Here is a 12,178-nt window from a genome sequence, read left to right as displayed (position 1 = left end):
TGCCATTTGGTAGCAAAACCATCAGGGATTAGTTAAAGAAAGTTATTTAGTATAAGATGACATCAAGACTGTCTTCAAATGTCAAGATCACATCAAGACATGACTTCAAGTATCATGCATGTGCTTTCTAATATTAACATTGGCTTGTGTGTCTTAAACTATGGCCTTGGGTTATGTAATTCTCCCATTGATTATCGCTACATCAAAGGTGATGGTAAATCATGTCTTTTTTGTTTTGAAAATTCTTGGTTATCCCCACCCTGTGTTCATAATTTCAATATCTTGCACACATCTCAAAATAGGATCTTAGGGTCTGATTCAGAGCCGCTCGTAAGCGGCGCTCATTCGCTCCGAGCGGTGTTCGCACAACTACGCATGCGTATGGGTTGTAATACGCATGCGCGAACCAGTCACTGCGGTCGGAAATTGTGTGCTGGCAAAATAGCGAATGCCTGCTAATTTGAGTGACAGAATGAGGCGTTTGTGGGTGGTAACAGGGGAAGGTGCTTGAAAACGGGGAGTGGAGATCCGAACGCAGGCGTGGCAAACGGTCAAAACGGGCGTTTTAAGGGTGTGCATAATTAACAAAGCAGCGTCATCGACCATGTCACTTGGTTGTCTTTTAGCCTGAACAGCTCGCATGATTGCGGTAGGAAAATGCTACCACAAGCACTGCGAGCAGTTCATACGCCTTTCGATGTACTCGATTAATCTAATAAATAGCGGAGATGACGTAGGATGCGAGCGGCCAGGGGGCATTTTTAAAAAAATAGCGAGTGCATGTTTCGTTCGCTCGTTCAGACATAGAGGCGTCAACAGACCGCAAAGAGCGAGTGCTCTATTTAAATATCCGGCCCCTTTTTCTGAACGAGCGAGCGCAAATAGCGTCCGGCTCTGAATGAGGTCCTTAGAGCATTACACTCAAAGATGTAGACATAATTGCAAATATCTGTCCTAATCTGTCCGTCATCCAGGGCAAACAATGTCTGTTTCACTAAAGATGCTATCCTGCCTTCTTAGTCCATGCTCAATGACGTTATACCCAGCACATCACTGATATAAACAGTCACGTGACAGTATGACAGGGACAAATTATGTAGATATGGATTATGTTTCTTGAGGAGTAGAGATGGGATAATCTCTAGAAAATGTCAGATTATTTTTTTTATTTTATCTTATTATTATTGTGTCAATGACAAATAATACATTAAGAAGATTGTTTTACATACTTAGAGCCACTCATTCCATAAACTATGATAGAATGCAGAAGGAACCATGCACATTGAAATTATGGGCAGTGCAATGCCTAATTTATGTATTTACTAAGAAAACAGTTATTGGTAAATAATATCAACAGTCAGTTTGTAGCATTGGTTATATACAATGTGACAGGGATTAAGCAATAATATGAATCTTGTGCTGTGTTGCAGGCCCTCATTGCACACTGCCCGGAATGATATCATCAAACTTTCTCAGATGGGATTTGAATGGTTTTGTGATCCCTATGTTCGCACAACTCCTGAACTAATGTTTATCTGGTTATTTCACCGTCATCATGTAAACTGTTAGATGGGCTAATAAAAGGACAAAGAACCTGACTTGACTATTGTTGCATATGTGTGTGCAGTCCTTGTAGATTAGGCCAACATGACCAAAATTTACACTACGCAGCATTTCTTTATGTGCACAAGTGTATGTATTTGTCCCTATAGTGCATTTCAAAGGGCACACACATATCACAGCTTTTACAGACAGCTCTGTCATATTATTCTACATCTACATTTGTGGTTTAGCAGACAGACCAGAAAATATATGTAGTAGGATGTAAACATCACTGCAGAGTCCAAGTTACTACTCCATTAGGATTTCCCTTTCATTGATTTTAACTTTAATGTGTTCCTCCGACATGCACAGATCTGCTGGCAGAAGTGGACTCTCTGGTAATTTACACACTTGGGGTATAAAGCCTAATAGCCCGCCTTATTAAGATGACCCAATAAGGAAAATTAGACTCCATTGCAGGAGGTCCCCAGGTCAATTCTCCCATAAGAGCCATAGTAGGATGCTGCTGATTAAGAAGTAAGCGAGTTGCCGAATCATAAAGCGAGCTGCAAGTCAGGGACAAGCTGCAGAAAAGTGTAGTGGAGAATAAGCTGGACAGTTGCCAAATGCATCATTATGGATGAAACACAGGACCTAATTCAGACTTCATGCAATTCTGAATATGGGTGCACCTTTTAGCAGACTACACAAGCACCGTGAACTGCATACACAACTTAGAGTGATTACAAGTGATTCATAGTCATTTGGCTATCGGCTGCATCTTGCATGTGGCTGAATAGGTATTACTGGATGGAAACAGAGCATTGCAGGGAGAATAAGTGTCCTGTGGGTGTGTCAAAAACATGTTGAGGGCATGTGGAATTCCTGTCTATTCAGAGATGAGCATGTGCAGAGATTAGTCTGACTTAAGATGGTCTCCTGCACCAAGCAAATGGCTGATGCAAATGCCAACTGCTCTCACAAGTGGAAGGCTGGGGACAGTAAACTGTCATAAATAAGTGGCCAATCCATGCATGGATGTTTGCATGGGTATCCATTTGTTGGAAGGGGATGCAATTGTGAGCTGTTTACGTGCAACTCTGTATCAGACTCACAATCTCCTGGACCTCTGAATAAAGACCTTCTCTAAGGAGTGTTCAGCCTCCCACAAAGCAGAAGATGCTGCTGCAAATACACCCTCTTCATGACTTTATTGTAGCTTAGTACGGTGGTTCTCAAACTTGGTCCTCGGGACCCCAAACAGTTCACATTTAGCAGATGCACAGGTGTATTCATTACTCACTGACACATTTTAAAAGATCCACAGGTCACTCTTAATTCTATAAGGAGACCTGGAAAACACGCACTGTTTGGGGTCCTGAGGACCAAGGTACTCATTCAGAGCTGCTTGCTGTTGGCGGGCGCTCGCTTCGAATGTGGGTGGAATTTATTTATTTCTTCTCCGGCCGCTCGCTAAGCTGTGGGAGACCACCCACAGCTTGTGCGAGCGGCCAGGAGACCATCGCGACCATTGGACTTGGGACAAGACCCTGGGGTAGGGTCTAGCTGCCACAAGCTCGAGTGGACTTCCTGCTCTAATAGAGCAGGAAGTCCACTATTGACATCACCAGTGATGTCAGTAACCCCTCCCAACAAACGCCAGGTGTTCCTAAGGGAACGCCTGCATTTGCCCGGCCACCCCCCCTACCCGCCCACAAAATAGGGCGAGCTGTCAATCAACATCGACAGCTGCCCCGTCTTGTAGTGAGCCCCATAGCGACTGAACTTCAGTCACTCAGCGGGGCTCGTGCATGCGCATACCGGACGTGGCGCATGCGCAGGGCATTAACATCAAGCCACTTGCGAGCGCACAGTGCTTGCGAGCGGCTCTGAATCGGGCCCCAAGTTTGAGTACCTGTAGCTTAGTAAAATAACCCTGCAACATGAAATCTCATTGTTTGTAAATTGGTTGAAAAGCCAGTTGTGAGTCATTCATGCTTGGCAAGGGACGCCCCTGTCCTGCCCACCTCCTCCCAGTGCTCTTGTGCATAATAGGCTTGTGATGTCAAGACAGCATTTTATAGTGGGAATGCTCTTTTGCATGACCTCTAATGACTAGGGCCCTCATTCAGAGCCGTACGCTCTGAGCAGAGCGCACGCTCTGAATGAGGGCCGGGCTCCATTTTCATGGAGCGTCCTCCTGGACGCTCGTATAGCTGTGGGTCACCACCCACAGGCTATACGAGCGTGCATTGTGATGGTCGCGATGGTCGAAACCATCGCGACCATCGAATTTGCGAGCCGGAGCCTGCGGTTGAGGTTTTCAACCGCAAGCTCCGGAGTGATTTTGGCTCTATCAGAGCCAAAATCACTCCCACTGACATCACTAGTGATGTCAGTGGGTCGGCTTCTGACGGGAGGCGTTCCCGTGGGAATGCCCCCGTCAGGGAGGCACGCCCCCGGCACGCCCACCAAAGGGGGCGTGCTGTCAATCAACATTGACAGCACACCCCCTTTGATCGGACACAATGAGCGAAGGACTTTCCTTCGCTCGTCGCATCTGGCGCATGCGCACGACGGAGCTCCCTCCGTCGTGCGCATGCTCAGTCCATAACATCGACCCACTTGCGAGCGGACAGCCGCTCGCGAGTGGGTCTGAATCAGGCCCTAGATTCTGGTATGTCTATTAGCAATGTGTTTATTATACTTGCTGCCTCTTATCCACACCTTGGGGAGGAACTGATGACTAAGTAATATATTATTTCTGCTATAGAGACACATTTGTTGCTTGTCCAATGAATCTGTTGCTATATATGTTGGTATCCCATGAGTCCCCTTTTTTCTGCCCACAATCTTTTACTCATTACATATATTTTTAAAGAATTTAAACTCATGAAAATTCCTCAACCATATGGACATATGCAAAAGGCTCCATTATTTGGGACCTAAAAGGAAATATGGGAAGTATTTTGTGGTCTGAGCAAATTTTGGTGGTATGGGTATCCCAATACTTCTATAGTGGAGGTTTTATATGTGTAGCTTTCATTGCAGTGTGTAGTATAAATGGTTTCTATATTCATTTTTTTTAAAATTTTGCAGATTTCAATGTCACCATTCTTTACATTTCTTTTCTTTGTAATTTGCAGTTTGTAAATCCATCCATGGACACCAGGATTAATGTCTGGCTTGGTTTCAGGTTGCCAAATTGAAAAAGATTCATCCATTTTGCCTGTGAAGCTGAATGACAAAATTACTTCCAACACAGTTGGGATATAACTGCATGTACAGGCTTATAGGCTGCCCTTATTTAGTAACATGCCTGGGAATTATCCAGTCTATTTAGATTGAATTATTACTGTGTATCGCAGTGCTTGTTGTATCCATTGTGGCCAGAATATCGGAATGTAAACTGGTATCACCCATATAAAGGTATTCTTTACATTAGGATATTTTGATATTCAATGAAGCTATGTACCATGATGTGCAACCTAATAAACCTCAGGCCCATATGAACGTCTAACCTTCATAGGGGCCACACATTAAACTTTTTCTCAGTATTAAGTGAAATTTAATCTAAGAAAGATACACCTACAAATGTGTCCACATATACCTAGCTTTAAATCAGACTTTGCGACTAAGTCACACAATTCCCCCCCTTAACGCTAACCCTCCCTTAGTGGTGCCTAACCCTAACCTCCCCCCAGTGGTGCCTAACCCTAACCCCCCCCGGTGATGCCTAACCCTAACCCCCCTTCCCGCTCCCTAAACCTAAACCTCACGGGGGGGTGCCTAAACCTAACCTCTCTCCAGTGGTGCCTAACCCTATCCCCTCTTCCCCTACCCTAACCCTCCCTGGGGGGGAGCCTAACCCTAAGTCCCCCTGGGGGTGCCTAAAACTAACCCTCATCCCCCCCACGGCTAGCAGCTAGCAGTCCTTGCTTACCTTCATTTGGGATGCCGTGCGACGGGATTTTGGCATCTTGCTAAAGATAAGCGTCGGTATTTAGACGCCTATCTTTAGTATAGAGTCAGGCTTCCAGCATCGGGATTCCGACGTCCGACATTCCGGACACCGGTAAATGAACTGCATCCCATACTAATCCTGAATGCCCAGGACAATATTGGATAAGTGACTTTGGATGCAGCTACAATGTGACAAAGACACTAACTTAAGAAAAGAGAAACAAAGTCTTGGAATCGCTTCTCATGGCAGAGCACCTAAGTTGCACCATGCGTCTCATGCCATGTGGTGATAAAATGATAGTGTATGAGGACATATCTGTACCTTCACTTTTTTGACTGTTAACTGGGAGTAAATATGGTGGATATATTTATAGAATATGAAGTTACTGTAATGGCCATATTCCATACAGTATGCCATTTTCATGCACTTATTTATTTATTACCAGTTATTTATATAGTGCACCCATATTCTGCAGCGCTTCATAGAGAATATTTGGCAGTTCACATCAGTCCCTGCCCCCAGTGAAGCTTACAATCTATATTCCCTATCACGTGCACACACACACACATACACATTATGGTTCATTTTGTTGGGAGCCAATTCATCTACCAGTATATTTTTGGAGTGTGGGAGGAAACAGGAGTACAGCACCGGGAGGAAATCCACGCAAGCACAGGGAGAATATACAAACTCCACACAGTTAGGGACATAGTGGGAATCGAACCCATGACCTCAGTGCTGTGATGCAGTAATGCTAACCATTCCTGAATCCTCCACACTTTTACATTACTTCTCCCAGTTTTTATTCCCTATCCCAAACGCGGCCCTCAAGGCACCCCAACAGTTCAGGCTTTAGATATATCCATGGTTGAGCACAGGTGGTTAAATCAAATTGACTGAGGTTCTAAGTAAGTCACCCGTGGTCAAGTATGGATATTCTTAAAACCTGGACTGTTAGGGTGCCTTGAGGACTGAGGACCTCATTCAGAGGCACTCGCAAAATGCGAGCGCTCGCTCTGAATGAAGGCGGCCGCATCTATTTTCTGGCCCTGCCTCCTGGCCACTCGCTAGGCTGTGGGTGACCACCCACAGCTTTAGCGAGCGGCCAGGTTGATGGTCGCGATGGTCAAGACCATCGCGAACATCGGGGCTTGCGACAAAACCCTTGTGGTAGGGTCTTGTCTTCCGCAAGCCCCAGTGAGCTTTCGGCTCTATTAGAGCCGGAAGCTCACCACTGACATCACGAGTGATGTCAGTAGGGCCGCCCCCTAATGGCAGGCATTCCATCGGGAACGCCTCCGTTTGCCAAGCCACTCCCCCGCCCCACCTACAAAACGGTGCGAGCTGTCGATCACCATCGACAGCCGCGTCTTTTGTAGTAAGCCCTGGAGTGAGAGAATTCCTCTACATAGACCCCCTTGCGAGCGCATCGGCGCTTGCGAGCGGGTCTGAATGAGACCCTGAGTCTGGGAACCTCTGCCCTATACAATATACAAAGTCATTGTTAACTTTCTCTATTTTGATTTAGTTAACTGCAACTTACTAATAGTGTAATTAATTAACTTATATAAATGACCCATTTAGTGCAGGTCTACCAACCCTTAATTATAACAAAACATCAATTTATGACTTCAGCTTTGTATCATTAACATAATTTCTAATAAGCAACTCATTTTACATTTTTTTTTAGATAGTAATAGTTATTTCTTATTAGGTTATTTTAAGAGTTCCTGGAATCAGAACTACTCAGAAAATAATGACTGGGTCACACAAATAAGAGACAACTGCTGCAGTTCCTGTTCTGACCACATGTGGCAATGCAGAGATTTACAATTCCTACCTATTCTGTCTGTTAACTATGTACTATAGCTTACTACTATGGCAGAATGTTTTTGGTATATTATGCTGGAAATTAGATACATGTGTGTATATTATAGTTATGCTGAAACTGTAAAATAAACACATATCCAGGATTTCTGTCTGATGAAAGGTAAGGATGGAATTTCTGCTAACAATTATTGTATTTGATCCATTAAAATGTTTACTTAAAAATAGTAGTTTATAATAACTTAGATGATTTATAATAGTTACACATTCCATTATGTAACACAGGTTCTTCAAACAAACATTTAGGGGTAGATTTACTAGAGTACAGGTTTTTAAAGTTGGGTCAGTTGCCCATAGCATTCAATCAGATTCTACTTATCATGTAGCTAGCACCTTCTAGAAGATAATAGCTAGAATCTGATTGGTTGCTATGGGCAACATCTCCACTTCTAAAAACCTGCACTTTAGTAAATATACCCCTTATACTACACTTTACTATATGAACATTTGTTATAGTAACCCCTAAATATAATGAATTCAAAAACCTAAATATTTTGTATATTTTGGCCATATGAAATAATCTTGATATAAAGTCACACTAAGTCAGTTTTCCCCTTTAATGTTAATTCTAATTATTTATTTGTAATATCACTGAATAGGTTATATTTTAAAAACTGAAAGAATATTTACCTAATATTAATTATTTGGAAGCCATTTTGCTCTGTTTTGAAACATCTATATATGCAGAGCTGTTATTTTCACTGTATTCCATCACACATCATAATGGTAGAAAGGCTGCACAGCACGTATTTCTGAACCAGCATCAAATCATAGTGTACAAATGCCACTATTATTATTACAACTTGAATCATTAATGAATGTACTGCTAATAATGATGACAGACATTATAATTTTTGGCCTTTAGGGGAAGCAAAAACACCAAAAGATGAACTGGTAACAAGCAATGTCTGTAACAAAAAGGTGAATAAATAGGTCACGGATGACATCTCCTAACCCAGAAAATTAGCCATAGAGACAATCAAATAGTCTATCAAATAAGAAATACTTCATACTGCCATTTCTTAATCTGAGCATTTGATAAAACACACAAACCCGTTAAATATTTAGGAAAAAAATGCAAAATTGTATACATGCCTAATGAGAACCAAATAGGCAAAAAGATACATAAGTAATAATAACAACACAAACAATACCACAAAATAAAAGGCCTCACAAGAATCACAGAGAAGAAAAATGTTAAAAGATTAAACCAGTATATAATCAATTTATCATCTGTGCTGCATTCTGCTTTCCCAGGTACAGTAATACTAGCATAGGAAATATAACACTTTGTGAACACAATGTATATAAATACAGCATATAACCATTCATATTTATACAATAATGTGTATACATACAATTTAGGTAAAAAAACCCCCAGCAAACAATTATATTTGTGAAGATGATAGCAAATTATGATTTGAAAAAAAAAAAACAACAACTTCATTTTGTAGTATTTACAGTAGAGTCTGACTGACACAAATGCAAATACGTAAAATGGGCCTATGCATTAGATAACGGAGTTTCAAGCAAGGAAACATGACAGAAAAAAATTCTGTATTTCCAAACAGTTTATAAACACTGAGCTCAGTCTATCACTAAATCTATTGGAGATTGGGCAATTATGAACACTCTTCAATTCAAATGGTTTTACAAATGAGTGCAACACCCTGAAACAATGGGGCATTTTCGTTTAGAAAATATTGTGTACTCGAAGAGATCAGTACTGTGATATAACATTTTTTAGAAAATAGTTTGCTAAATTTTGATTTACAAAAACAACATACCATGAATTTTTAAGCGGTCATAGAAAAAAAATTATTGTTTATTCCCTAGCTTAAAAAATTCTTAAATAAGCATCTAGAAATAACACCAGAACAGTAAATGTCATATTTAGGTATGAAATTAAACAGACACAATACCTGTCTTAATAGCATATTTTAAGGTGGTTTTGCAGTTAAGTAGGATCCCTTCCAAGTTCTGTGGTTGCTCAGACAATTCCCAGTTATATTCCTGAAGAAGCTCATTTGGGTAGTGAAAATCAATCACTTTGGTGGACCTGTCAAAGGTTTTGACCACATATTGCAATAAATTGTCTATAACTTCTTGTAAGAAACACAGTGTTTCCGTCTCTCCATTTTTTGCAGGTAGAAGATCTGAAATGTGTTAAAGAAAATCTATTTAGGTCAATTCCTTTGTTTCTGCCTTATACACAATATAATTATTAAACATTTGTGCAGAAAATTCACAAAAGCAAATGTAATGTGCAAATTGTAAATAATGTAGACTGTGAAAAATATTAAAATATTTCTTATATATAGAATAAGATTTTATATTATTATTATTATTATTATTATTATTATTATTATTATTATATTTATATTATGTTTTGAGTGCTTGATTATTTGTAGGTTATAATAAAAAATCATGTTTTAAATATATAGTTTAAATTGGATTTTTTAAGACTAACTACATAAATGTAAATTATATACAGCAAGTCTATTATCTATTATTTTTTTCTGCAGTAGTATTAAAATACATTGTTTGAAAGAAAATTCCACGGTTAGTATATTTAGCTTTAAGTGTTTTCTCCAGAGCAATCTCCTAATCAGTGAGTATCAATTAAATGCTTATCTCCAGAACCAGGCACCTCCAGAAGCATTTCTTGTAGGGGTTGAAAAGACCATGTCTAAATTTCACATTATGTGCTTCAATAATGCAGAACAGAATAACATGGTTTATTTGTATAGCTGTGGATTTCCTTGAACCAATTTTTTAAAAGAAAATTAAAATAACATATATATATTTTGCACACACACATATATATATATATATATATATGTATATATATATATATTTTTTTCTGTATGTATACATATATATATATATATATAATAAGTATTATGTAGTTACAAAACAAGAAATGGAAATGTAGCAGTATTTTGGGGACTTTAATATATATTTCCATGCTTTTATATGCGCTTGATGTTTTTTTAACCACAAAAAGGAAAATAGATTTTACTAGCCAGATACATACCTGTTGAATACAATAAGGAGAAGTTTATTTCACCCTTCTCACAGTTGCATACATTCTTGTCACAGTTGCAGGCTATTTCTTTGTTGCCAGAGCATATTTCATCTTTGGTGGCAGGGTCTGCTGATTTATCCCCCTCTCCATAAAGTAATGCTAAACAGTAAGACAAAATTGGATAATTGTTGTTTTAAATATGAAAATACACATGGAAAAAATACAGATATATTAATGTGATAAATCAATGATTGAATTTAATGAATTAAATTATTTTTGTCACTTACAGCATAATTTTGAGCTGATCCCTCCTGTAAATTTCTGCGCAACTTGACACCAAGCTTTTGCTGGAACAAAAAATAATAATAATAATAATAATAAAATATATATATATATATATATTTAATCATATATCACATATGAGTGAATAAGCATGTTCAAATCTCTGTCTGTAACTCTCTGTATCTCTTTCTTTCTGTCTTCTGTTAATTACTCTTAATGAAAGAAACACTTGTTTTAAATCATATTTGTAACCAATGGTCTCTATTTCTGAACTACTAATATATTGCATACTGTAGCATACAGTACAATAAGTAAAACACAGCCTAGAGCACTGAGCACTGATCTTTGGTCACGATGCTTATTTATAATTCCAGGTGTAATGTTAATGACTGGTTACCTGCTGAGAAAGACGATGCACCCCTTACCTGTGCCTGGATTGTCAGATTCATTGTTCCCGTCTTCTGCCCCAAAGGACCAAAAGCCAGAGCCGGGAGATGCCATCCCGAATTTTGGAATCACAAGCAAAAGTCGGGAACCAGCTGATGTGAATTCTGCTGCTGAAAAGCTTTGACAAGAGCATAGAAATTTACAGCCAATGTAAAGCACGGAGCCGTGTGGAGAAAATAACTGTGAGGGGCAATGATGTGTGCAGAGGTCTGGATGTCCAGCAGAGAGCTGGGTGTTCAATAGAGCACTGAAAAGAGACAGGCAAAGTGAGCTGCAGGTTTGCACGGAGCAGCCGGCATCCAGCTGTCTGCGTGTAGCTGTCTGTGGTGCTGAAAGTCTCTATGAGTGTAGCTGTCTGTGGTCCTGAAAGTCTCTCTCCGTGTAGCTGTCTATTTCTGAAAGTCTCTCTGCTTGTAGCTGTCTATTGATTTGAAAGTCTTGCTGTATGTATGCTGACAGTGTCTCTATGTAGCTGTCTAGTGCATGTTGCTAAAAAGTCTATCTGTATGTACCTATCCATGGGGCTGAAAGTCTCGCTGTATGTATCTGTCTATGGTGCTGACCTGACACTGACTACGGACTCTGCGTAGCTGTTTATGGTGCTGAGAATGAGTCCGTGTAGCTGTCCATGGTGCTGATACTGACTGTCACTTTCTATGGTGCTGAAAGTCTCTGCGTGTAACTGTGTATGGATCTGAGACTGACTGAAAACACTGGACTCCTGTGTAAGTGACTAAGACCTCAGTACTATACGCATAGTCAGACTCCTGTGAGAAACCAACCACAACATTCCCTCCCTAAGCTCTTTCAGCCACCTATTGGTTAACAACAGTCTTTTGTAACAGTATTTTGTAGGACAAATTACATGGGAAGACCTCAATAGCTCTAAAATGACACTGCAGGACGTCACCAAAACGTGAAAAAGAATCCGGTGTGTAAAGATTGACGTTTGTGTACATTATTACTTATATGAAGAGTGCATTGAATGAAAACACTTAATGCAACAATGACAGGGATCTTTCTTGATG

At 40.1% G+C, this 12,178-nt stretch overlaps 1 protein-coding gene across 2 annotated transcripts in view; it reads right to left on the bottom strand.

Moving 5' to 3' along the window:
* Positions 1-11,204, bottom strand: part of GAD2 (glutamate decarboxylase 2) — a 131,290-nt gene extending 120,086 nt beyond the window's left edge. The window contains exons 1-4 of one of the 2 annotated variants that reach the window (XM_088457844.1): positions 11,129-11,204; positions 10,709-10,768; positions 10,431-10,580; positions 9,316-9,549 (exon numbers count right to left, since the gene is read on the bottom strand). In XM_088457844.1, the coding sequence (XP_088313970.1) occupies positions 9,316-9,549; positions 10,431-10,580; positions 10,709-10,768; positions 11,129-11,204 (520 nt within the window). The remainder of the gene's footprint in view (positions 1-9,315; positions 9,550-10,430; positions 10,581-10,708; positions 10,769-11,128) is intronic. The other variant, XM_088457846.1, reaches the window with a different exon arrangement.
* Between the last annotated feature and the right edge of the window lie 974 nt (positions 11,205-12,178).

The sequence above is a fragment of the Taudactylus pleione genome, unplaced genomic scaffold, assembly GCF_031769625.1.
Source record: "Taudactylus pleione unplaced genomic scaffold, aTauple2 ptg000788l, whole genome shotgun sequence".
Lineage (NCBI taxonomy): Eukaryota > Metazoa > Chordata > Amphibia > Anura > Myobatrachidae > Taudactylus > Taudactylus pleione.
This window is presented reverse-complemented; position numbering and strand designations above follow the sequence as displayed.